At 41.5% G+C, this 27,473-nt stretch overlaps 3 protein-coding genes across 4 annotated transcripts in view; 1 reads left to right on the forward strand and 2 right to left on the reverse strand.

The window, feature by feature from the left end:
* The window catches only part of LOC310823223 (glycerophosphodiester phosphodiesterase domain-containing protein 5-like), a 52,568-nt gene extending 46,635 nt beyond the window's left edge, over window positions 1-5,933 (forward strand). The window contains exons 10-16 of one of the 2 annotated variants that reach the window (XM_083696010.1): window positions 726-876; window positions 1,803-2,024; window positions 2,200-2,357; window positions 2,884-3,031; window positions 3,567-3,649; window positions 5,256-5,368; window positions 5,697-5,933. In XM_083696010.1, the coding sequence (XP_083552136.1) occupies window positions 726-876; window positions 1,803-2,024; window positions 2,200-2,357; window positions 2,884-3,031; window positions 3,567-3,649; window positions 5,256-5,368; window positions 5,697-5,710 (889 nt within the window). In that variant the 3' untranslated portion in view covers window positions 5,711-5,933. The remainder of the gene's footprint in view (window positions 1-725; window positions 877-1,802; window positions 2,025-2,199; window positions 2,358-2,883; window positions 3,032-3,566; window positions 3,650-5,255; window positions 5,369-5,696) is intronic. The other variant, XM_083696011.1, reaches the window with a different exon arrangement.
* Window positions 5,934-6,286: 353 nt separating this feature from the next.
* Window positions 6,287-13,678, reverse strand: hspa13 (heat shock protein 70 family, member 13). Its single transcript, XM_083696012.1, has 5 exons — window positions 13,548-13,678; window positions 12,945-13,285; window positions 12,292-12,505; window positions 11,813-11,980; window positions 6,287-10,140 (listed from the first exon to the last, which is right to left on the reverse strand). The coding sequence occupies exons 1-5, from the start codon at window positions 13,570-13,572 to the stop codon at window positions 9,560-9,562; spliced, it is 1,329 nt and encodes a 442-aa protein (XP_083552138.1). The 5' UTR covers window positions 13,573-13,678; the 3' UTR covers window positions 6,287-9,559.
* Window positions 13,679-14,004: 326 nt separating this feature from the next.
* LOC310822346 (SAM domain-containing protein SAMSN-1-like) lies at window positions 14,005-25,568 on the reverse strand (the record flags this gene model as incomplete). The annotated part of the gene is made up of 15 exons (XM_083694690.1): window positions 14,005-14,585; window positions 15,065-15,212; window positions 15,416-15,628; window positions 15,762-15,913; window positions 16,083-16,203; window positions 16,883-17,017; window positions 17,284-17,361; window positions 18,733-18,792; window positions 20,581-20,880; window positions 22,188-22,256; window positions 22,473-22,591; window positions 23,233-23,316; window positions 23,883-23,923; window positions 24,794-24,840; window positions 25,410-25,568. 15 exons carry the CDS (start codon window positions 25,566-25,568, stop codon window positions 14,416-14,418), a joined length of 1,896 nt encoding a protein of 631 aa, XP_083550816.1. The 3' UTR covers window positions 14,005-14,415.
* Between the last annotated feature and the right edge of the window lie 1,905 nt (window positions 25,569-27,473).

The following is a 27,473-nucleotide window of genomic DNA, read 5'->3' on the forward strand; positions in this document are numbered from 1 at the left end:
CCTGAGTAATTAAACCTGATGACAAACAGAACCAGGGCCCTACACCAGCAGGCTGACCAGATCCACTGGAGACACACACACTCACACACACACACACGCACACACGCACACACACACATACACAATGTAGGTAACACAGAGAACAGGAATGGACTGAGGAACACTGATTTAACAAAGGGTGTTTAAGTGAACAATTCTTACACAGTCATTGACTGTGTATCTCTGAACCTCCATTGAGGCAAGCATAATCTAGGAACCTATTTTAAAACCTACTGTATATCACGCTATGATGACTTAAAAGAGGATCATCATGTTGTTTTTGATCTATTCTAGCTGATTGCTTTAGGATCTAATCCTAGGTTTGATGTGTTTGAATCTGAATAATGTAGTGTATGGTTATGTGTTGTGCTTTTCCCATTTAGTTCGACCTCAGGTTAACTCAAAATGAGAGAGAATATTTTTTTATTTAAAGGTGAGGTGAAGCAACATGAAAGTTGCTCTGTATTTTAAATCAAACCACTCTTGACTCCTCCACGCCTTGTGACATAATTCAGTTCCTAATATTCATATCACAGGAATGTCAATGTGAAAACGTCAGGGGTTTATGGTAATTCCTGTGATTTCTGAGAAAGCACATTTAAGTCATCATATTTCATCAGAGTGTATAATCCTGAATCAAAGGCATGCTATAGTAGACTTGACTGTTTGACTCTTTCCGGCCTCAGTCTTGACGGGGTGCCTTTCCTGATGCGAGATATCACCCTGAGGAGGACTACAGACGTGAGGAAGGTCTTTCCAGACAGACAGCTGGACGACGCCTCTTTCTTCAACTGGACTGACTTACACAGCCTCAATGCAGGGCAGTGGTATTTGAAGGTACTACTGTCACACCCCTGCTAATGGAAAATGGTACACTCCTTCCTGTAGCCTATGCCATCTTTGTCTGATTGCCAAAAGAAGTCTTCACACACTGATAGTCATATAATGTCTAATTCAATGATAACATGAAAAAATGTCTTGATTTTGCAGGACACAGTATTCCATGGAGGAGTAGTTGACTTGAGACTCATTGTCTGAGTTCATATTGCTTTCCCTTGCTTTCAGGAGTTCAGTAAAAACTGTTTGGGTCAACTTAATTTCCACTCAACTGAACTGAAATGTCATTGATGAATAGGAGACATATTTTCAATGATGATTATTTCCTTGTACCGAGTTAAAATGGAATTTACCCCAACCCTGTTCTGATCTGTCATCAAATAACTGTTTGTTGTTAGGATTTGGCATAATCCCACAAATACACTTGATGTATCTGATTATCTGACCCCAGAAACGTCTGTTCACCCTGCTCCCATCTGGCTGACATTACCGGTGCGCCCAGCATGGGACCTAAAGGTTCTGTGACAGCTTTTACCCCACAGACATGAGACTGATGAGCAATAAGCTATCCTGTTGACTCTCCCACACATACTCACCAACATGCTGCTATTGTTTTTTCACATTATCTACTGCTGCCATCTATAGGATATTTGCACTACCAACAGATATGTTTATATTATTGCACATGACTGGTTTTGCACTGCTCACTACCGCCTAACCTTATATTGTTAAATGTCATAATCTATTGCTATTCCATAATTTGTATTGTATTTATATTGTGTATTTAGTTACGGTGTTAGTTTTTGCAATTAAGAAGTTTATTGGAGGTGTTACCACAGTTTGAGGCCCTGTGTGAACCAAGCATCTCACTGCTGAGTATGTGACAATAAAAACGTTGACTTTGATTGATGTGTGCTGTGCTCTAGGACGACCCCTTCTGGACAGTCCAGTCTATGTCCCAGATGGAGATGAGGCTGGCTGGGAACCAGAGTGTGTGTAGCCTGGAGCAGCTGCTACGGCTGGCTGCCCCCCATAACCACACAGTGGTCTTCACCCTGCGCAGACCCCCGCCGACCCACCCCTGCTACCACAGCTGGATCAACGACACTCTGGACGTCATACGGCTGTCAGGGATAGCACAGAACCTGGTGAGGGTGACAACAATACTGTATATGGTGTACTTTAGCAAGTGGAGGAAAACCCATTTATTCAGTGGATATTTAAAGAACCTTAGGGAATGTATAACAGGCTTAAATGTAGACCTCCTTTTACCACACACAATATTGATATCCAGTTTCAAACTGCTATCATGTGTGTGTTTAGGTCATGTGGACCCCAGACTGGGAGAGAGGGATGGTCAGACAGATAGCTCCAGGCCTACAGCAGACGTCAGTAGAGAAGCAACCTCCTCAGGCCCTCCACAAGCAGGGCATCAGCAGACTGCTACTGCGCTACAACCAGGCCAGCACTCTGGATGTCCGGTGGGCAAACACACACAAACACACACACACACACACACACACGCACGTGCACGCACATGTTCACACACACACACACACACACACACACACACACTATTCATTTGGGAAAAGTGGGGGAGTAGGGGATTGGAGCTTCATTCAATCACGTTCATAGAAACCTACTATATAGTGTGTGTTGTGTTATATCTACAGTATATTAATGCTATGCATCACAACCTCTCACACCAAACATGCCAAAACCACTGAACATAATACTAATAGAGCCTGTTGCTAGGCAACTGGTTGTTAGTCCAATAAAAAATCTATACTGGGTAAATCAGGAAGTATAACCTCATTAGAAACTCATTGGAACCACTCTTCTAATATGCCACTCTGCACTTCATCTACTGAAGGCTACATATGTTTTAGTCAATGTAAACAGATGTACAGCTTACATTGTATGTATTACTGTATGTATGTGTATTTGTGTGTAAATGTGTGTATGTATACACTGACTGCCTGTGGCTCTGCATGTCTCCTCTCATAGGGAGTTGTCCAGGAGCAACGTGAGCGTCACCCTCTACACCGTCAACGAGCCATGGCTCTTCTCTGTGCTGTGGTGCAGTGGGGTCTCCTCAGTTTCTTCTGAAGCCCCCCACATCCTCAAAAAGGTGCCTTACCCCGTCTGGCTCATGGTAAGACCCCCACTGCACACTTAGCACCCACACTATGTCTTCTCAGCACTCTTTTGGTGTAGCCATTATTGGGTGCAGGGAACACCCGGACGTAACCATGGTGATGTTAAGCCTGGCATAGCATGGTCTTCAATGATATTTCACCAAAAGAATAGAAGCCTACAAGTTGTAGACTTTATTTCAAACTATGTTGTATTTGACAGTGAATTCCTCTACTCAAACATTACTGGATATTAACTTCCTCATAAGTTATAACATAATATCTTAATACTTTGTTAATATAGGCCAGATACAGTGGAGGCTTGTGGGGGTCATTGTAATGCATGGAATAGAATAAGGAATGTTATCAAATGGAATGAGCAATGGTATCAAACACATGTCCATTTCATGCATGCAATGAGCATGTCCTCCGATTTCTGCCTCCACCAGCCTCCCCTGGTTAGATTCCATTGTAGTACTGTACATCGTAGCAGGGTATTTTTAGGAGACAGTGCCATCTGGTGGTCTGCCATGATGAGGCCTTGTGTCGTTTCAGAGCCCAGATGAATACTGCCTGATCTGGGTCGCTGCCGATGTCATCTCCTTCGCAGTAGTAATAGGAATTTTCGTGTTCCAAAAGTAAGTGTTCTTCTTTCTTGGCTTATTTAGCTGTCAAATGAAGAGGAGGAATACAGACCATCACTGGCACTTCTTTAGTCTATGTAATGTACTGTAGAGCGCACTGCACCTGGAAGTGCCCCCCCTCCCTCTGTCTCTCTCTCTCTCTCTCCCCCTCTCTCCCTCTCTCTCTTTTAATTACTTAATTTCTTAATTTGGGAAACAGACCCAACCTGACAACAGCCTTTTCTAGCCCTTAGTTTGGGATAGAGGGAAAAGGTCTCAATGGTATGGTCTGGTATGGTATGGTGTAGGTTTGCTATGCTTAGTGCTGGCCGCTGCTGGCTTCTGAACTGACTTCTCTATTGTCTCTCCGCCTTCTTTTGTCCTTTTTCCTCCTCTTCTTCCTCTACTTCCTCCCCCTCTTTGCTCTGCCTGATGTGCATGCTCCTCTTCTCTGCTGCATTCTGGCATCTCAGCTATCACATGATCAGGTAACTGGGTCACTTCTGCTGACCCATGATGCTTTTCTTCCTTCCTTCCTTTCTCTCTCTCTCTCAAGTTCATTTCATCATCTCTGTCTGCCATTACCTTTCTATTCTATTAATCTCAAAATCTCTCTCTCTCTCTTTTCTGTTCTCTCACTTTCTCACCTATATTGTTGTACTGCACTGCTGCCACTTATGCCAAGTATAAAGACAAGCAAGCTTAGTGCTGAGCCTTAGTGGCAGACAGCCACTATAAGCAATGCTTTCACCCACACAGCACAAATGGTTATTAGTCACTATTGCCTTAATGTCCATCTTACTAACTGAATGATGGAAAGTCTCTAATCAATTGCGGAATTTCTTCAAGTGCCCCAAAACATGGTTTTATTTATGGTATTGAAAGCTTGGTTTGTGTTTCATTATCATTAGCTTCATTATGCTCCACCATTAATCTAATCAAGAATCTTTTTATTGAGGCAAGAAGCTGTTTTCATTTCTAGTATTTGAAATAAGTGCCTCTTTCTTCTGCCTACACAAAATGGCTCTGGGGAAGTAACCCCCCTTATCTCAGATATTTCTCTAGTTAATGTGATGCTCAAAGCCAGTCACAAATGGTCATTAACTGATCAGTATGTGTCTTTAGAGGAGAGTCTTTTGACTATTTTTTCTTTCTATGACCAGACTCCTGTGTTGACTAACCTTATGAATCTTATTTGATTCATGTTTTTAGTACTGAAGAGAAATCAACAGAAACATGTTTTGTTTGTCATTTTAAGGTTGTCACACTATCCAAGGATGTTGTCAAAATCAGCATTCATTTGAATAATATTCCTGCATTTTTGTGGGCATCCAACAACATCAAAATGAGAACAAAGATAACATTTTCAGATACTTTTCATTACTTTACAATATCAGAAGGGATCATATTATTTCATCTCTGTCTAATGTGACACAGATGATCTCGTGTAAATCCAAGTTTTGATTAAAAGTATTGAAAACAAAAAAGCATACAACTTGACACAGGGTAGCCATTATGTACAGTACAGTACATACAAGTATATGAGAGCAGAGGCAGCAGTAATCTGGTGTGACCAGAGCCGTGGCATGGGCCCTGATCTCTCCTGTGTGTCCCACTGCAGATGGAGGATGAGTGGCATGCGCAGCTACAACCCTGAGCAGATCATGCTGAGTGCCGCTGTCAGGAGGTCCAGCCGAGACGTCAACATCATGAAGGAGAAATTAATCTTCTCCGGTAAGGACCCCCCCAGAGGACCCACTCATAGGTGTCCCTCTCAATGCACGTTGTGTGTGTCTTTGTGTTGGTCTGCGTTGTGAGTCTCTGTGTCTTAATACTCTAGAAAGGCTTTTCTCCTTGTCTCATTTCCCACTTCACCACTGATCTGAAAGCAATGGATAGGTCAAATGATGGTGGGTTGGGAATTCTCTTATATTGCTTTCATCTTTAGTCAATCAGTGGTCACATAGAAAATGAGATGAGGGAAGACAGCCATAGACACAGTCAGTGTGCTACCCTATCCCAGCATGCATCTCTCTGAATGTTTGTGAATGTCCCTCCCAAGGTCAGCCGCAGTAGCAGCCTCATCCTGCGTGTGTGACCACCTCCACTCCTCTTCACTCCACTCCTCTCCATCCTACCATCTCTCCATCCTCCTCCACTCCGGCAGTGACCCTCTGTTCCATCCCATCCCATCCCTCCTTTCTGTTTCTGTGTACCTGCCCATCCTGCCCTGCCTCCCCTCTCATCCCCCACCGGAGACCCGCGTCATGTATGGGGGCTTATAGCCTTCCCCTCTCTGACCAGCCAGCCACTCATGGTGGGGGTGAAAGGTGAGTCTAATGATGATGCGGGGTCAGCCAGGTTTTAACAGAGCCAGACCAAAGGAAGATAATTGAGAGATATCTGTGATTTTGAGTGGTATGGTTTGATTTGTTTATGATGTTGCAGTGACATTGGTTTGGTTTCACAGTTCATTTTGTGAGTGCGGGCATGCCTGTTTGCGTGTGTGAGAGAGAAAGAGCTAGTTATATATACTGACTTCCCTTCTTTCTGGTGTCCCCCAGAGGTGAGCAATGGAGTGGGCAGTGCTGAGGAGCTCTACATGGAGAATGGCTATGACTACTACACTAACGAAGGCATCGGCCATTGACTCTGACTCTCCCAATGTGAATCTACTGAAAAGACACTCAACTAGCATGTGGAAACTGAGACCAGGAAGAGGAGGCATTTACAAGTGATCTGCTTGTCTGTGTTCAGATTATTCTTGTGTTACTCAGTGCATCCAGATAGTTTTTAGTTTGTCCATCCAAGCTACTGATTGATTGACAGACTGCTGAAGAAACCCGGAAACCACCTATTACTTTGTACATTGTGTAAATATGTTGTGTTTTGCTTGTCATATACAATGTGGAACTACGAACCGATTCGCCAAATCTGTGGCCTCTCCTCCCTTCTAGATGCTTTTGAGGCCCTTCAGTTATCAATGCTCTCTTACATCAAGACTATTTTGTTAATATAGAGTTGTTTCAAAATAGTGATCATTTCTTGTTTTGTTTTTCTTTTCTCAAAGCTGTAGTAGCACTGTGGACACAAGTTTTAGTCAGGCAGATAAAAGTTATTTCAGAGGCGTTATTTCAGCATGAAACTGACATGTGCAGCATAGCGTGCTCCTGCCTTCTTTTGGCACTCCAGCGTGCTGTATCATTATAATTATTATTACATTATTGTAGGAACAAAAACAAAAACACGATCAAGCTGTTTACAGAGGGTCCTGCCTTTTCCTCACAGTGAAATATTTACACAATGTAAGATAATTATTTTAGTACACATTTTGGACATATATCCGTGCATGTGATGGTGACCATATCAAGTGACTTGTGAGCTGCGCTCTTGGGCATAGAGAACTGATGAGATGTCTACTGGATGAGTTTTGTGATGGTTTTGGTTCATGTGAATGTGGTTTGATTTTTAAGGATACAGGTATAGTGTATTGTATGTTTTATGGCTGTGTAGACATTTTACCCCAGTGTGCAGTTCTACAAGTGAGTGTGTGCTGTACATATATAGTTGTTTTAGATGCAACGGCCAGCAGAGAATTGTATTTGAAAGGTGTATTTGAAAGGTGATGCAGAACAATGGCAAAAGTGTTAGGAAGTTCTGGAAGTCATGTCATTTCACTACTTGATAAACCGCTTTTGAATTACACCTGTACTTAAGGTATGGTGTTAGAAAGCTAAATGAATTACACCTGTACTTAAGGTATGGTGTTAGAAAGCTAAATGAATTACACCTGTACTTAAGGTATGGTGTTAGAAAGCTAAATGAATTACACCTGTACTTAAGGTATGGTGTTAGAAAGCTAAATGCACCATACCACTTGGTTTATGTGAGCCGGTTGACATGAAAAATATTTGTTATGTCAAGCGGCTAATCGAGTATGGTGTATTAACTGTGAAAATAAAGCTATAACCTGTTGAAGGGACATTGAGTATCATAATGGTTCACACAGGGTCAGGAAATAGATCAAGCTGTGTATTCATTCACTTTCTTTTGATATTAATGTGCCTCAGAAGTCAACATTAAAGTGCTTCTGATACCAAAGTGATTGTGCTTTTTCTGTGCAGGTTATTTTTATAGATATTGGTCATTATAGAGTAGCAGTAGCTCACGGCAACCCCATTTTAATATGTGTATGTTATATTATGCACTCCATGCCATTAACACCACAGTGGATCTCAGTGTTTGTGATATATTATTTTACAGTAATGTGAAAGTTACTCAAGATTTTCCTACATTCCCCAGAGGCTAGTGGATGACAATCTGCTGGATCTGATCAGTCAAATAGATGTGCTGGAAACATCTTAATTTATCACAAATTGCTTTTATTTTGTTTAGTATTTAATTTATTTATATAAGTATTACAATTATTTCATGGAAAGCAAAAGCATTAACCTGTATTTCAACTGTTTGGACATGAACTAGTTCATGTTTAAATGGATTTGTAATCATTTCTGAGTTGTTGCATGTGTATTAAAGCTTGTTTTCATTTTGTTCATGGCTCTACAAAATCCCTCATAGAAAACATAACATTCGTGAAGCAGAAATTCAGACAGGGTTGAGGAATGGAATTTTAATAGACTGAAAAGCTGGTCAAACATCCATCCAAGGGTGCAATATGAGATGGGTGCTTTGAAAACAATAGAGTAATCTTGCAGTACAAAAATAGATCTTTTAAATCTAAGATAATCTGTTGGAATTCCTATTAATAATAAGGTTCTGTACAATATAAGTACAATATCCAAGGCATACAGTATTGAAATGTCCTTTTTGTTTGTTGCTTTATCAATAAGCCCTGAAGTAAAACACTTCAATTGTGATTTTGGAATGTATGATGGACTGTACAGTATATGGTCTTAAATGAGTGTACAGTATTGCCCAAGATTCACAATTAATAGTAAATCATACAATGTTCTCAAAATCCAGTGGCTTACTAAGGACCATAAATATGGTTTACCAGGTTTATATGTGGCAGTAACACATTCAGGCACCATAAGCTGAGCCGTTGATCCTATACCAGAATACTTCTATACACTCATAAGTACATTTCATAAGTGGTGTAAGGGACAGCCAGTGTATTTGATTCTTATCATTAAAATAATCATGCATGCTATTGCACCAGAATGATTATGAAGTTGACTAACAAGTTACATTCCCAAAAGTGCAATACTTGGTATGTCTCTTGTTTTCCTCACAACTTCATCACATACAGTATCCCAGTGACAGTCCACCTTGAGTTCTGCAGTCTAAAGCTGAACATGGCAAGAGGTGGGTTGTGTGTCCACAAGGCTAGTCTGAATGCTACCCAAGTCACTAGAACACCAACGGAATGGTGGATCTTCATTATATCTGGTATCTGGTCAAAGCTCCAGCCTCTTACAGTACAGCACTTCACTAAAACCTTATAGCAGCTCTCTGAGAAGGCACAAGTACATTGTGTCATCTACTGATGGGCGTATACAAAATAAAACACACGTTCAGTAACACACATACACACATTAACACTCACAGCTCTATTATTTGGAAATAAATAAATAAATAGCTGAAGATGTATTGGCTGGTCACAGTTCTTAAAAAAAAGTGTTCCCTGATTTGAACACCCTCACAATGATCTACATTGCCTCAGCTGTTAAGTGAGAGGCCCAACATAATTATGTCAACAGTTTACCTGTGATGGTGTTAAGCATTTGGAATGTAAAATTAGCTTCTCAGGGAGAATATTTCCTACTACTGCCGGAGATGATATTTTGCATACCTCAGCATACTATTGCACACATGGTGAAAATGGAGAAGCATGATACAGTTAAAATGCAGACCATCATTTAATATAGCAAGTCTCTATGGCATCCATTTTTTCACTGCTGCCTATCAGTTGAAGTTCGTCTTGCGCAAGTGCCTGTTAGGGATCTCGATGGCACTGACCTGCAGGGGCCAGGAGCCCCCCATGATGCCAGCCTGAATGGCCACCCCCATAACTACAGCCAGGTCTGGGTCCACAGAGGTGTTGGGCTCCTTCCCAAAGTACTCGCTGATGAGCCTTCTGATCCGCGGTATCCTAGTGGATCCTCCCACCAGAACGATCTCATCCACCTCCTCCTTCCCAAGGTGGCCCTCAGCCAGCACAGTCTCAACAGGAGCCAGAATCTTCTGGAAGAGGTCGGCATTGAGCTCCTCAAACAGTTTGCGGGTGATGGAGACTTGAAAGATGACTGGTTCCTTCACTGACCCCTGTGATACCTCAGAACCCCCCTGAAGCTCCAGGTGGAGAGGTACCTGGAGGTGGACGCTGGGTTGCAGGGTGAGGTTTAGTTTGGCTGCCTCAACAGCCTGTCTGAGCCGGTGGATGTCCTCTTTAAGGGTGGGTTGAATGCCGTACTCATGGCGGACTGTCTCCATGGTGTACTGGAGCAGCCGTTGGCTGAAGTCCTGGCCTCCCAGCTTGTTGTTACCTTGTAGATAGAGGATAAACATTATTAGCTACCAATAAGTACCATCTATTAAAGAGCGGTAAAGTTATTGTATTTCAATTAATTGTAATGTATGGATTGCAGGGGTGTAACGGTACATGGTGAACTGTTCATTACAGGGACCTCGGTTCGCTTCGCACTGTGAACTAAATTAATTGTTTTAATTTTTTAAAACCACTATAGGCCTATGCTGCGTTGTATGCCTCTTGAGGCTGAAAAAGCAATGTAGGCTATTTGGTTAAAACAACTGGAGTCTATGCGCAACCAACGCAATTAACCAGCTTTTCAGTCTATTAATTCAAAATTAAAATACATTTTATCAGCAGATATGCGTCCATTTTCAGTGGTTGAGAATAGGGGGTTTCCAACAATAGAAAGTGCTCAAGCCATGTTATAAACTTCCCTCTCACCCCCATTTCAGCAAACAGGTAGTAGGCTACCCACTCTACTGAATATAAGCAAGCCCAAGTTGTCCAGGAATTGGTTAATGCACCTTCTGTTCACTTACTACAGATGAATATGAACCTCCAGGGCTACAGAGAGCTACTTAACAGTGACAGCCCATTACATTACCCCACTGTCATTTCGTTCAAACACTGCTGCTCATGTACAACAGTAACTGCCCTGATAATTGTGGAAGTTTCGCTACGTGAGAAATCATGAATCGTGAGTCGCATGGCACAACTCGCAGAACTTATCAAAATCAGAGCTCAGTTATAAACTCATTGAGTTTACTTTTTAACTTTTGATTAAATGGAATCATGTAATGTGAGTGAAGCAATAAGCCTACTATAAAGGTGTACATCTCTTTTGAAAAACACTTGTCTTAAAGTGTTGGGTAACCTTATGGGATGTAAACAAAGAAAGCTAGTCTCAAATGGGCATATTTTACAGCATTTCAAAACATTATTTTGCCAAATAAACAAAAAATAACAAGTGCAGAGGAAAAATGTTGTCCGCCACAAATGATGAAGTGCCCCTCCTTGTGTGAATTGGTGATAATTCAAACATATGACTAGTTACCAGAACGTGTAGTGCTAATTTGACTAATTTCCAAGGATTTTACAGAAAACAGTAAATTGGCCAAAAGGTACTGTCTGAGGTGCTCTCTCCTCTTTGCACCATCTTATGACGTTTTTAATGATAACAACCTATGACTTTAGCAGCACCATCACAATATGAATCGGCGTCACCTCAACTGTTAACAATCTCTACGGCAAGATGCATCATTCACCCAAACTTCGTCAAAATTGTGCCAGTGGTGTCAGAGATAAAGTGTGTGACATAAGAACGGACAGAAGCATGTGACATATGAACAGACAGAGAACGATCAATAGTCCCCTCCCTGATTTCATCAGACTGCTACTAGTAACTGTTGGCATTTCATTTCCGCGCTGTACCAAAACCAAAACGAACCGTGACCAAAAAAACAAGATATGTACCGAACCGTGCGTTTGGTGAACCGTTACACCCCTAGTGGATTGTATGGCTAATGATCATTGTTTAGCTACAACATGGGACAATCCACTCAAAATGCATATCCAATTCAATCTAATTCAAGAGTTGAATTGAAACTGAACCTCAACCACACTATCCACAACATGAGAGGGACCGTCTGAGAAAGGTGCTGAACAGAGTTCAGTTAGTTGCCTACCTGCCATGGCTCTGGTGAGGAACATGCCCCCCTGTTTGTTGAGCAGGGACACGTCCAGAGTGCCTCCCCCTAGGTCCACCACCAGCACATTAAACACGTCCACCTTGTGGAGTCCATAGGCCATGGCAGCAGCAGTGGGCTCATTGATCACACGGAGGATGTCAAGCCCTGAGGGTACCAAAGAGACAGATGTCAGGCATACTGTAAATTGCATTAATAACAATGGGGTATAGATTTGATTAGAGCAATGTGATTTAGGATTTGGTGAGTATGATTCTACTCGTCTATCTGTCTATGATAAGTAATAGCCTAAAGCATTAAAGATGGGCACTACATCCTAATGTCTGGACTACTGTATTCTGAAATGTGAAACATTTCACTAGCATCTGCCTACTAAAAGCATCCCATGTAGTCCTATGATTACAGAGACAGTGTGTACACATCAAATAAAATATGAATGTGGATAGTGACAGACTGACCGGCCAAGTTGGCAGCCCTGATGGTGTAGTTCCTCTGTCTCTCATCAAACTCAGCGGGCACAGATATGACAGCTTTATGGATGGGAACACCAAGCTGCCGCTCCGCCATCTTCCTCATCTTCAGAAGCAGCCGAGACCCGATAAACTCAGGGGTAATAGTGAAGGATTGGTTTGTGAAGACAAAAAACTCAGCACTGCCATTATTGTTTATTACCTGAAATAGAGGGAGATGGTGTTAAAGCCAGGAGACAGCTAAGCATGCAGTACACAATGTAATACACATTATAATGCAACATTTATAGGCTAGTGTACAAGATTAGAGATATGCAGCCAAATAACAAAAGGTTATGAGCTTTTGGTAGGCCAATGCTTTTGTGTACTGTAACTTCAATTAATTCAGCAAGTTAGGCCAGTACTATCAAATCCACAGTAAAAACGTTGTTCCCCACGAATGATGTAGCATCCCCCTTGGGCCAATCAGTGTAATTTTGGAAATGCCCGATCTTCACGGCAAGAGGCATCATTCACCAAGTTTCAACAAGTTTCGTTAAAATTGTCCCAGTGGTGTGTGACATACAAACGGAGACTGATCGTATGTCATTGTCCCCTGTGGATAATTACATGTATTCACTGGGAGAGTAGCTGTCATATACCTTGAATGGGTAACGAGCACTTTCTTGCTCAAGGACATCAGGTTCGAATAGCTTCCCAATGAACCGCTTAGCATCGTAGATGGTGTTTTGGGGATTGCTGTCAGCCAGATCCTGAGCCTCGTGACCAGCGAGAACCTCGGTAGAGGTGAATGACACGGCACTTGGGATGCTTTTCCTCCCCTCTTCATCTCCTATCACCTCAACCTCTCCAGTCCCCGGGTGGAATACTCCCACGGAGCAGAAGGTTGTCCCCAGATCTAAACCAATGACTTTTGGTTTCGGGGGAGGCAGGTACTGTTGTCCCAGATAGCCGGCCAAAAACAGAGCCAGAACGGCAGAACCTGCAACATGGATTTGTTAAGGAAGTGCTGAATTGCTAACCCCGTACATGTCCTTACAAAATAAAGCTGGCTTAGAAACCAAAGCAAATCATCATATAGCTAGTAGAAGAGGTCGTGACGACAAAAGACTCTGAGTGTGACCATAGAAATTCTGAATTAGAAGAGTCTGAATTACAAGGACGTCATCATTATCATAGATGGCTATTGATTTGAGAGCTCACTGTGTAACAAAACTAATGTATGAGCTAAACTTCCTACTTACCAAATATAGACATTTCTCCAGCCATTTGTATATACTGGTCACAACCGAACAATGAGATGAGGTCAAACTAAATCCCAAATCGACTGGCATCAGTCTATGAATGGTGCTGTGACCAGTCAGGTTGTATGTTCAGAAAATTTTAGATGATAACCGTAAACCACACGTCATCTCTAGATTGCGGTCTGGCGTTTCTGGGTAAAGTAGTCCAATATAGACGTCACTGGCTATACGCACATAAAAACTTCATCTCCCATGAAAATGATCGAGCCAGTATGGGTATGTTCAAGACCACAACGTTCCGTTTTTATTTATTTAAATAAAACATTGAAATCACATTCAGCTGAAAAACATATGCAGAATTTGATGCATAAATATATTTTATATAATGTGACACAGCATAGATAACATTATATTTGGAGTTTTATGTACTATTGACACACAGTAGGCCTAATGTGTAAAAGAAAATACATGGAGATGAATGTACACACACACACACACACACACACACACACACACACACACACACACACACACACACACACACACACACACACACACACACACACACAATGGAGTTGATTTTTAAGTATTGTACAAAAAAGGAAGACATCATAATAAAATAGACTAGAAGGTAAGAGAAACAGGTGCATAACAATGAAGGCTTATGAGGGAAAATGTTTTACATTTTAAAGAACAATAAATATATGGAAACTTTTATTAATTAAATCTCACATTGCAGTCTAAACCAAATACAGACATAAAACATAGAAACATGGTGGGAAATAATAATCATCATCATAATTACACATCCAATTATGGTTAATACACTCATTATAAAATATGTTAATGTAGGTATATCTGCAGAGGTTTAGGTGTCAGCTGTATGTGCGTCTGGCTGATTTTCTGTATCCTCTTTGCTGTTTTCTGGGCACTCAGATGGAATAAAGCAGCCAGAGTCTCTGGGACAGTCGCTCTTCTCCTCCTTTAGAATGTGTGATGATGAAGACTTGGGCTCCTCGTTCTCCCTCACATCATCACCTGTGGGGAGAAGAACAATGCAGTCTGCTTACAATCTGACACACCTGTGGGTTGCAATAAACCCAGTCAATTTGATAATTTGGTTGCCATTCTCACATCAGTCTAATGGAGTTAAGCTTGGTTAAGTGACTGGCTGATAACCTCTGCTTGACAACAGCCATGCAATGTGCTTTAGCCACAATTTAGACCAACATACATGATTTAATGTGTTTTGTGGATGTAAACATCAATACACTATGTCAGTTGATTTTTTGTTGTGTAAGACATTAGGTTAGAGGAAGGAATTGTGCCTATTTAAGCAGTTTCTCTTTGAGTAGTGCTAAATATGTAGCATGGGCACAAATACCAGGGAATCAGTGATAAGCATCTCATTATGCAAATATCAAGATGCTGCTTTTTGGAGCATAGTTCAGAATGCACTCTGCAGTAAAAATGGTTAACTGAGGTAAAAGAAGTACAGTACTTGTTGTGACACTCACTCTCAGTGTAGCGGCAGGCTGCAGCAGCCAGCAGCCTTTGACGGTGCTCCGAGTCGAGTACGTTCAGCTCTATCAAGTGTTTCTCCTGCAAGTGCATTAGGTCCTCCACTGTCTGGTAGCCATTGAGGAGCAATGCAGATGCATACTTCTGTAACAAAGAAAGCATTCCCCATGACCTATGTTATCTCACCCACTGCCTTTCATCATCGCTCAGCTGACACAAATGTGATGACTTTTGTACTTTCGGTCTCATTTAATTATACTTCCTGTTTCAATACAGGTTGAATGAAGATCATTATTTTGTCAAGATCAGCTAACTGACAGCCATATTGACTGAGTCAGGGAAATCACCTCCATATGAAGGCGCTCTAGTAGTTCCAGTAGTGTTTTTGGTCGAGGTCTCTTGCACAGCTTTTGAGGTCTGATCTTTGGGGCCTCGTCATCTTTCTCTTTCTCAATGAGAACGTCAACGTAGATGAACTTGAAGTTGCCCACTTTGTTGTTCAGCATGCCTGTCCATATTCCCATAGGAGGTTTACTGATGATGCTGATAATATCTCCAACCTTGGAAGAGATATTGAGAAACTGTAAGATTTATTGAACTCAACTTAAATCATGTGTTTCCAAACATGCACATTTATAGTACTCTTCTCAATTCACACTACAAGTCACTGCAATAGTATTTTGTTGTGTTTACCTTGAGTTTGAGGGAGTCTGTGTCATACGGACTAGGGACAAAGTCTGTATGCACCCGGGCTCTCCCACAGAACTGTCCATTGTAAGAACCAACCTCGTCCAGCCTAAGGCTGTCCCTGTTATTGGACCCATCTGAAACACTGGTAACACCACCTGAACCAGCAGACCACAATACAACACAATTTGATTACACTGCAGAAAAGAATACGTGTGTGTGTGTGCGTATGTGTGTGTGTGTGTGTGTGTGTGTGTGTGTGTGTGTGTGTGTGTGTGTGTGTGTGTGTGTGTGTGTGTGTGTGTGTGTGTGTGTGTGTGTGCTTACTAGAGGAGCTCTGGCCACTGTAGAGGCTCTCCAGGGAGTTGCTAGTTTTCCCCTTAGAGCCTTTCTCTAAGGGGGGACTGCTTTCAGCTTCTCCCTCTGGGTTTCTGTCTGTGTCCTCAGCCTGCGGAGGAAATAACAAGAGTGTTGGGCATCTGGGCTCCTCCTTCTCAGACCTCTCCACCCCCAACCCCCTAATTACCTGACCTTTAATAAAATTAAAAATATTAAAAAATAAATTGTTTTCTTCCTTTCTCTAGTACTGTGACTGCTGATGGCACTTTTACTTATGATGACTAGTTGATTCATTTACTTAGACAAATGTACTTATTGTAAGTCGCTTTGGATAAAAGTATCTGCTAAATTACTTAAATGTTAAAATGTTAAATGTGCACACATGTGCACACATGAGAGTTATCAAAACAATGTTTGATGTCATAGCTGATTCCTTCCAAGATGCTGTTGAAATGAGTATATGGTTTTGAGGAGATTTTAAGGAGATTTTTGTTTATGAAAAAAGACATGGACATTGATTCCAGTTGTAGATAGCAAATAATGACAAGGTTCCATGATACCATTTCTCTAACCAACTTTAATAATTCACTGCTAGGTTAATTTCAGTTATATAACACTAAATCGTATTGCGTCACCAAACCTGTAAACGGTGTGTTTGAGGATGTGGGTACTTAGAAATGAGAAATGAGAGATATCAACTGGGGGAAAAAAACATGATGTGCATCATACTGCACAGTGCATAGTGTATGAGGGATATGAAGAGGCAGCCATACTAGCGAGTGACTCACCATTTCCTCAGAGAAGGACTGAACATGCTTCTTGCCCATCCTTCTGCGCATGGTCAGTGAGATGGCTTTCATTTTCTTCCCCAGTCCTCCTGGTTTGGTCTGATCAGAACTCTCACAGCCGGACTCCTCTGTAACCTACACACACACACACACACACACACACACACACACACACACACACACACACACACACACACACACACACACACACACACACACACACAAGCATCAGTTAATGCATAATACACTGTAAATACAGTGTTAAAAAAGAGTATCATATTTCAGCTTTTTGTTAGCGTGACTCCTAAGGGAATTAGGTTAGAGCCCTCAATGTGAATGATTACTCAATAAGTACATGTAGCCTACAAGACTAAATGTATAATAATGAGTATTAGTCATACCACTGTTCCATTTTCCTCTTTCAGGACTGGTGATGGTTGATTTCTGAGACCTTCAAATCTGCCAAAACTGGTGGACCGCTGTATGGAGACATTAGTGGTTACAGATTTTAAATATATTTGCCACAGTGGCATGAGGACATGTGGCATCTACACTCACCGAGCATTTATTAGGAACACCTGTACACCTTCTCATGGTGGAGGTGGTGTAATTGCATGGGGAATGTTTTCTTGGCACACTTTGGGCCTGTTAATACCAATCAATCATCACTTGAATGCCACAGCCTATTTGAGTATTGTTGCTGACCATGTGCATCCCTTCATGGCCACAATTTACCCATCTTCTAATGGTTACTTTCAGCATGATAATGCAGCCATGTCACCATGTCACAAAGCAAAAGTTGTCTCAAACTGGTTTCATGAACATGACAATGAGTTCAGTGTTCTTCAGTGGCCTTCCCAGTCACCGGATCTGAATCCAGGAGAACACCTTTGGGATGTGGTAGAACGGGAGATTCACAGCTTGAAAGTGCACCTGAAAAATCTGCAGGAATTGCGTGATGCAATCATGTCATCGTGGACCAGAATCTCAAAGGAATGTTTCCAACATCTAGTGGAATCAATGCCATGAAGAATTGAGGCTGTTTTGAGAGCAAAGGGAGGCCCTACCCAGTATTAGTATAGTGTTCCTAATAAAGTGCCCCGTGAGTGTATATGCATGATGTAATGTTTACGTGAGATGTACAATCAATCTAGAACATTTCATAATACAGTACATGTTGGTTTTCCCCTACACCACCCCAAGGCGTCACAAGGGTTAATGATTACTTACTATCCTTTTACATTTTGAATTATACATGAAGTACTAGTTCAATGGTAACAGTCTTACGAACAGAACAAATGTGTCTTTACACTGCCTTTATTTTACACTGCTGTTTTCAACAGCTGTAGTGCCTTTGGCCTAGAATCCTGGCACGCTACTTTAATTCACTTCTGTCATAATGTGTTTGTGAAATAGCCTACTGTACTGTAATACTGTATATAGATTATAGTTGCGTGACCAACCTTTAAATTGTAGCCTATCTAAAAACAGTCTATTCCATCATGTTCTCTCAAATGCTTTCTATTATTCAAAAATCACATTTTTAAAATGTTCATAAACTAAAAGTAGTTATACTCTATCCAAAACCCCACTAGCTCAGCATCAGAACATCAAAATGATTATATGAATGTATTAATCCCTGAAAAATCCCTATTAAATACAAAGGCCATACTCACACGGAGAGTAGCGAGGCATTCAAGGCCTTCTGATGAATTTGATTGACCCTTTAAAACGTTGACCACGTACTGTATTTGCTGCACTTCAATGTCAATGAAGACTTTAGACTGACCATCAGTCACAGAAATTGACATTCTATGATAGATAGATAGAAATAGTTTGTCTCCACCTACCTTTGGTTTGATGCTCTTTGGTTTGTCTGAGACATTTGAGGCTGCTCTTTGTAACATTTTCTGTTATTTTGTTCACAAATGGGTCCTGTTTTTGCTCTAACCAATTTGAATAACAGCAAGCTGCTAAATGCAGCAACTCAGACTGACTGCTTGACTTCCTCAACACACAGGATGTGAGGCAATTAAACATTCTGTCTATTACCACGGTATCGGTTCCAAAAGGGGAAAACACATTTTGCTAAATGAGCACTTTGTGGTCTGCCTTTCAAAACCTTGACAGTAATTTCTAGAAACACCGTGATGACAGTTTATATTTACGTGCAACAGTTTTGTAACCTTGTCACCATGGTGGTGGTTGGGCTTCTGCATGGATAACAGAAAAAGTCTCCCAGACACACACTTGAATCATGAAAGATAAACTTGTGTGATTTAATATGGATATTTCTAAGACCAAAATGCAAAAGATACATGGGAGAAGCATACCATTAGGCCTAATCTGTAATAAATAAATAAATAAAAAAGCCAGAGGGGAAAAGGGAAATTAGGTTATTACTGATGCTGTCACAATAAATCCATTCTATCCTTCTCTCTTATTTGTTCAAATTTCAAAATCATGGGTGAGGACAGAAAGATGAAATAACGGAAGTGTTAAGGCTATGAACAGCAGACACAGGATGTTTTGAAAATTGGCAACTCTCTGATGTCGAAATAGTTTCTGCCTTTTCCTCTACCCTCAGTATGGAAAATGTACAGAATTAACTGTTCACTAACTTTTTAAAAACAAGTTTGATATATACTGTATATCGCCACAATAAACCAATCATAATTTCAATATTTTATATAATCTATGGGTTATAAGATTACAATACTTCATATTGGTTACAGAATGTCCCAACTCATCATTATCTATTTGGCTTTAGCCTGGACTGTTTTTTTTTTTAAAGGTATAAAGGTATAAATCTCACATGTGAGAGTTTATGCATAAAATGTTGGCTTTTGTTGAACTCAGATATCATACATACAGAATGAACTCTCCTCTGATGTTAAAGGGAGAGGATTTACAGCAGTGTTTAGCCTACATTGTAGAACTACAATTGACCAATGGTGAATAAGAGAATGCTATGGACAATAACATTGCCTAATCCCACTGCATACAATCAGCCATGATTGTCTCAATCTAGGATTATAGTTTCTAATCTATTTCTTCAGGCCCTCCCCACCCTTGGAAATACACGGCAGTTGTTGATCTCTTGTAAGGAGAAGATCTTGCTCCCAGATTTCCCAATAAGACAATAAATAATTTACAAGTTCTTTCCACCATGAATGTAAGTCAGTGAAGCGATGTCACTAGAGGGCAGCATGGGTATCGTTTAAATGTACCTACACTACGACTATACTCATTGGAGTGACAGTGACAATCAGTATCTAGACAAAGGCATTTTAGTATTATGACTATACTCAATGGACTGACAGTGACACCTATAGGTCCTGATGCCTCTCAGAATCAAATGAGGGGATAAATCTATAGGGGCCTATGCAATCACAACACTGGGATGTATAATGTGGGATGATAATCTATCCTTATGACACATGCACCGTAAAATAATAGCTTTGTGTCATATAGAGCACTCAGAGCTTGTGCTCACTGAATATCAGATGTATACATACAGTAATGCTAAATCATATTTATTATATAGTTATATAAATATAAATCATATACTGTATGTATTTAAGATTAGTGGACAGGCAGCATGAGATTCAATCAGCCTGGAATAAGTAATGTAAGTCAAAATTCCACATGAGGCCTGATCTATAAGAGCAGCCATGTTTTAACAGTAACTAACTTACATTGGAGTCACAGAGATCCACATCGGTGACAGAGCGGGGCATGGCGTGGGGGACACCCTGAGATGAGGGGTCCCGTTTCAGACTCCCGTCATGGGCCAACCCTTGGAGTTTCTCGCACTCTTTGGCCCGGGGCAGGGAATAGTCATGGGCGTAGACACGGTATTCTGTGAGGGGCCTGCGGCAGATGTGGTAGGAGGTTCCCCAGGCCGGGGCATTCTCAGCTGGGTTGCTCCAGTGCTGGTGGTCGGGGGCCCCTCCAGGCCCGGTCCTCAGTTCCATTAACCCCGGGGTGGCATTCTCCTGTGCTGGGAGCAGAGCTTCTCTACCAGGGACTGATGTCCTGTCTGGCCACTGAGCCTCATCCACATCCAAGTAGGGCCCTACCACTGGGATGGGCCCTGCTGGACGATGACCTGGGGGGGGGGGGAAGAAGGGAGAGAGAGAGAGAGAGAGAGAGAGAGAGAAAGGGAAAAGGGAATTTGACAAATGTGGATATTAGTTCAACTGTCTTACCCCATCATAACCCAACATATGAGCTTATTTTACTCAATTGTGTGTAAACAATGTAATTGTAAATGCTTTCAAATCTGCTTTTATCTTGCTCTGCTAGACGGTTATTCTTTATTATATGTCAATGTTGGAATTCTATAGTCTGACGTCTTTCTTCTGTGTTCCTTCAGATTTTACCTGTGCTGTCCTGTGTTTTCTTGCCCGTCTCTTTTCCAGTCTTTCCACTGCCTTTCTTCCCAGCCTTATGACTCCTTTTGATTGTCTCTCTTGGTTCTATCACATCACCGTTAGCATGAACAATCTGTGCGCCATAAAAGTACATACAATATACATATGCCAGTGTGGGAGGTTGTAAATGTATTGGAGAAAACACACACACACACACGCACGCTCACACGCTCGTACACACACACGCACTCTCACACGCTCGTACACACACACACACACACACACACACACACACACACACACACACACACACACACACACACACACACACACACACACACACATGCAAAAACTGTCCTGAGCTCATTCATTTTGTTTGGGTGACATATTGGCACTACTGCAGCCAAATCCCATTTTAGGCTATCAGCACACTGCACTAGTCTTGTTAACCTCTGTGCCAAGCTGTCAACACTGGGACTGTTAGGCTCTGAGTGCCCAAGTGTTGATCCACTCTTGGCAGCAGTACCAGCGACTGGTTCACACTGTGGTGGGCATTAGTGAGAGTCCTGGCAACACCCTCTACCCAGCAACTCTCGCTCGCTCGCTCCCTCTCTCTCTCTCTCTCTCTCTCTCCCTCTCTCTATGTCTGTCTGTCTGTCTGTCTGTCTGTCTGTCTCTCTCTCTCTCTCTCTCTCTCTCTCTCTCTCTCTCTCTCTCTCTCTCTCTCTCTCTGTCATGTGGCCCAGAGATTACGGGGGCACCCCTCTCCCTGGACCATCTGTACTGCACTAAAACTCAATCAGCATTTGTGTTAATTGATTGCCCCATTTAGGCCAAGAGCGTCTTTGGATGTGAAAACTAGCATTTGTTGTGCCATTGTAAGACTCAGCTCAGAGCTGGCATGGGATGGCACTCAGAGGGTCACTCACCAAGTCTCTCTGCCTGCTGTTGGGTCGATCTGGGTTTGGAGCCAGAGCCCACCCTTCATAACTTGCACCCTGTGCACAACAAAACAACACCATTCTATATATTTTTCAAATGGTATACAACTTTATTTCAAGTTAGTCTAGATCTCTTTAGCTCTACTTTTTGGACATTATAGGTTATGCATAACACTGAGGATTCTACTCTGCATACATGTATTAATCAGATGCAGACTGAATTAGATTGCAAAGATGTAAATAAAAAAACACAGAGGGTTATCATTTGTTTACCTGTGGTGGTGGTGGTGGTGGTGGTGGAGGTGGTGGTTTCTCTGTCTTCTTTGTGCTCGACTGACGTGTTCTTCCTCCTTTTGCCTGGACATCTGCTCTGGGTATGGTTTTACCCATCTCTGAGTGGAAAAACAATACCAACTCTGAGTCTCCCATTTAGGCCAAGAGCGTCTTTGGATGTGAAAACTAGCATTTGTTGTCTCTCTGACATCTCTCTCTGACATCCCCAAGTCTCTCTGACATCCCCAAACCTAGGCAAATACAGTAAGTACTCTCTTCATAGTGATCCTGACCCACTGTTTCAGCTATGTGAAGCACAACATATTCGTTTTGTATCTTTGTCGTTCCAAAATAGCATTGGGGCTTGTGTGCTGTGAAATTTGCCAAATGACTCAAATACTGTATGTCCAGTTGGGATATGCTTTACTGTTGTGAATAAAGTTACATATAGGTGCATGTAACTGTAAACACACTTGTGTACTGTCTGTCTTGTGTACTGTCTGTCATTCTTATGATTCTCCCACAGTGTTAATTCCCTGCTAGCATTTAATTAATCCAATGCCTGACAATGTGGTAAGAAAACCCCAGTCTGTAAAACACACATTGAAAGAAGGATTTAGTACAATTTGAATCAGTTCAGACATAGGACCCTACTGTATGCTACTCCACAGATCCTGTGGAGTGTCCAAATGAACCTGAGCACATAGATCAGCGTAAATGTAAATGTAAAATGTAACCCCCAAATTTCGCCACAATATACCTTGGTTTTGATTGTTCTTGATGTGGAGTAAATGTTCTGGGGCTTTGGTGGACAGCCAGAGAGTGGTATCGCAGCCGGCATGATCTGCACAGAGGAAAATCAAAACCATTATGGGTTTATTTGGGAGGCTGATGTCAAAGGAGGCCACAGTGAAATCAAAATGGAGTCAGTGACTGGCGCAGAGTGCAGACAGCCAAGTAGGTTATGACGGCTAGCAATCAGAGTTTAAGCTGGGCTTTCCAATTGTCTATTTTTTGGTGGCCTCCAAAAAGGTGGATTACTTCATTGCAATGACACTGCACAAATACTGTAGCCTTCTCAGCCAAACACCAGACCTACTGATCTTTTTACCCACAGCACAATAACCACATTCAAAGGTCAAACATTCTCATGGTAATTGACTGTTTATTAATGCATTCTGTGGTTTGACTAGTTGGTCTAAATGTTATATATGCTTCTTTGCTGAGGATTTACCCTTTTGGAGTGGAATATTAGTATGTCTTCAATCATACTATAAGCTTAAAGAGAAGAACGTAACTTTTGCCTGATTTACGATACTAAACACTTTGGGATCATAGCCACCAATAGCCTGCCAATATTCATTGCAGTCAGTACAATAAACAAGACAATACAGAACTGCCATTACATACCTAGTGCTTCATTGTCAGATACTGATTTCGATACATGTGTTCTAAAAGCAAAATGATCAGAAACAGTTGTCAGTATTTCACTTCATGTTTTTGGCTATTCACAATACAATAGCATGGGGATGCACTGCACTAACAGTTGAAGTCCCAGGGACATTTGCAGTAGATTTGAAAACATGTATTAAGGCATTAAAACATTGTCTAACCACAACACAGATGACAGGATAGCCCAAGCTATACCTGTATTTAAAGGTGATAAAATAAGAGATACTGCTCATGATATTCACTCATGTAGGCATGGTTGAGGTTCAACATTTCTTTGTCCAGTTAGTCTACAGATTACAAGGTCATAGAGATTGCTCCAAAGCACTGCTGATGAAGCTTTCAGAGTAGAACATCCTGATTCCTGTCAAATGCAGATAAAGCTTCAGGTGTTGGCTGAGACCTGCAAGTGGATGGTCTTGAATCCACTTACTCAAACTAGCACAAAGCCATAAGCTCCTGCTTCCACGACAATCACCAGGGGGGTCGTCTCTCTGCATGCAATATTAATCTGCTCTCAACATGATTGGTTTGATGACGAAACGAAAACGTTGCATACAGTGTCTGACATTTTATAACTTGTACTATAATAGTAGGTTTATGTTCCTCCCAATCCCCGACTGTTGCTTCAGGGAGCGTTGTATAAATAGACAGATGCTTGGGGGCTTAGAGTGTGAAATCTACATAGGGGCAGAAAAAGCCTGGTATGGAGCTGTGACTTAAAGTATTATCCCTCAGGAAGAGTAGAGTGTCTTTGCAGCCATTTTCCTCAGACTGCTGCACTTTCACTTGTATGGATACATTGACCTTCCATTTTATCCTGCACAAACACTGTGTCGAAATAAACAGTGCAAAGTTTGATAGCAGCTCACCTTCTCTTCTTCTTTTTTGAGTTGGTGTTCTGCATTTGGGATATTTCCTAAAAGTAAAGAAATTATCTTCAATAATTTTTGAATAAATTTATGTTTATGTTAAGTGTAATTTATTGTTCTGTGAATAATGTCTTTGTGGTTTAGTCAAGATTGCACGAATATGGGAAAATATTGGCTGTGATCTCCATGATTTTACAACTAAACAGAATAGAGTGATCTGACTTTATAGGACCCAGCTGTTAATGGATTGTTTTCATTATCATAATTTCATAATCAGCTTTTTGTAAGGGTACAATCTGATCCATTGGTGGCCAAAAGTCCCAATTCCAGAGAGAACAGACCACACATGATTTGGTTTTGTTTGTCCAGATGGCTACAACTGACACTCATGACACGGCATTACACAAATTAAACACAATGCAGTTGATCATTTCCAGACATGAAATACTCTTATCTAACTGGTTGCACAAAGGATATATACAACATTTTTGTGTGTGTATGGGTGTGTGTGTGTGTGTGTGTGTGTGTGTGTGTGTGTGTGTGTGTGTGTGTGTGTGTGTGTGTGTGTGTGTGTGTGTGTGTGTGTGTGTGTCTATGTGTGTCTGTGTGTGATTACCATGGAGATGGATCGCCCTGAGCCACGCCACTTGGTGTTTTCATCCAGCAGGAGAGCAGGGCTGCAAGAGCGACTGCAGGAGCGGCTGGAGGAGCGACTGGGGATGCTGTACACTGGAGCATCACTGGAGTCCTGCACCGCCTCATACAGACTGTCCATAGAACCCTCCTGAACAAAACACACACACACACACACACACACACACACACACACACACACACACACACACACACACACACACACACACACACACAGGCAGAGGTTCACACAATCACACAAACTGCAGTGCCAGAAACAAGACAATTTCACATTCAACTTAATTGGGTGGACTTCTTATAAGAACATATAGATCAGATGTCTTAATCCATCATCACATCTGGACAAACAACTACTCACTCTTGACCCTTACTGCATTTAATGTTAAAGCATATGTACAAAGCAATGCTAGATACACAGTAGGCAAAAAAATCGAATCAGCCATCACTGGGGCAGTATTAATTATACACAATGCAATCAGCAATTTTAGATCTTTTTATGATCTACTATGATCCTTGGTGAATACTGAGTATTGGGAAACTTGTCAGAAGGTCCTGGCACACGTGATGGTGAATAATAACAACAGGGCTGCAATCAGAAGTCTAATCACATGTGAGTCATTAATCCTCAACTGTGTACAACATCCCAAACATCTGTCCAAACAGAGGAGTTTGTATGTTACACTCCTCCATCTGAAGTTGTTTTCGTTGCTATTAACTTTCTATGTAATCTCCGATGTATAGGTAGTCTCGCGGGGCCAGATTTGTTGCCTCCCACGAATTGCATATGCTCCCGGCATACCGTCTGGAAACCTAATTGTCTTCCAAGTCCTATAGACAGATGCGGAGGGACATGCACACGCAAGGATTCCGATTCTGGTTGTGCTTTATCGTCAACATCTCCCCCGAACACAAAATGAGTCGCTAACTTCTAGAGGCTTGCCGATGTTAGCAGTCCTAGCTATATAGATTTGTTTTGATTTGTAGAGAGCGCAATTTCCACCTTCATTCTGAACCCCAACTACCCCAACTCAGTTGATTTGTCAGTAGAGGTGTCTGTCTGTAGAAGACCTCCCCGTTAACAAGAATTGTTTATCCCTTCTTGAAGTTCTCAAAAGTTGGATCCATTATTTCCAGACGTACGGCATTATCTCGTACGGATGGTTCGAGACTAATGTTTGGGTGATCTGGAAAACTGATGTTGAAGCCTACTCTCTCTCTACTGTAATACAGTAGCACTTTATTGAATAGAAATCTCCATTCATAATAACAGACATTATTGGTAAATACCTAGAGCCTCAAATTGCACCTAAGAGTACACAGAAATATATCTTGCCACTGCAGTAACACTTCTTTCTGGTTATTTTATGTCCCTGCTTATCTTAAATCAACCACCCATGTCTCATGTAGTTTTCTTTCCAGGAAAACATACATCTCAGATAGAAGTAGCACGCACACATCTCAGATAGAAGCAGTACAGATGAGATGTAGAGAAGGAGATGTTGCCTTACCAGAGAAAAGCAAAAAAGGTTCATCTTGGTGGAGAGATCTCTATATGTCTTCCCTCTAGAGTGGGTGAGCGCTGTGGGCAGACAGAGACAGAGAGAACAGCTCTTGCAAGTCAAGGCCGCCTGCTGTCTTCTCAGATTAATACCACATGAAATCCCTCCTATAATCCAATAGATGGGGAGGGGGGGACCATTACTCCACTAAGGCAGGTCTCACTACAGAAGCCTCACTGAAGTGCCAGATTCAGCTATGGAATGGATAGAAACTAGACATTTTGTGCTGGTACTATAATGTGGCTATAATGAGTCTTATATATTTATATAATATGTTTCTGTTTTTCAGTCTGTAATTATGGATACATGGATATGTGCTAACATTTCTGAGGTAAAAAGTGAAATCATCATTGTATCAACATAGAGCACTTGAGTTTAGTTGACTGTGTTGTAAATATAAACGGTGACCTCCACAACAGTTCATATGCAGTTCAAATCATCATTCACACCCCAGTGAAGTTATTTCC

This window comes from Argentina silus (assembly GCF_951799395.1).
Source record: "Argentina silus genome assembly, chromosome: X".
Taxonomy (NCBI): Eukaryota; Metazoa; Chordata; class Actinopteri; order Argentiniformes; family Argentinidae; genus Argentina; species Argentina silus.

What these genes read in the sequence shown, in the direction of transcription:
- hspa13 (XM_083696012.1), bottom strand. Translation starts at nt 13,572, where the DNA reads ATGGCTGGAGAAATGTCTATATTTG. An exon ending in CAGGGCTGCCAACTTGGCCG is followed by an intron (nt 11,981 to 12,291) that starts GTCAGTCTGTCA and finishes TGGTACCCTCAG; the next exon opens with GGCTTGACATCCTCCGTGTG. An exon ending in CCTCACCAGAGCCATGGCAG is followed by an intron (nt 10,141 to 11,812) that starts GTAGGCAACTAA and finishes TCTATCTACAAG; the next exon opens with GTAACAACAAGCTGGGAGGC.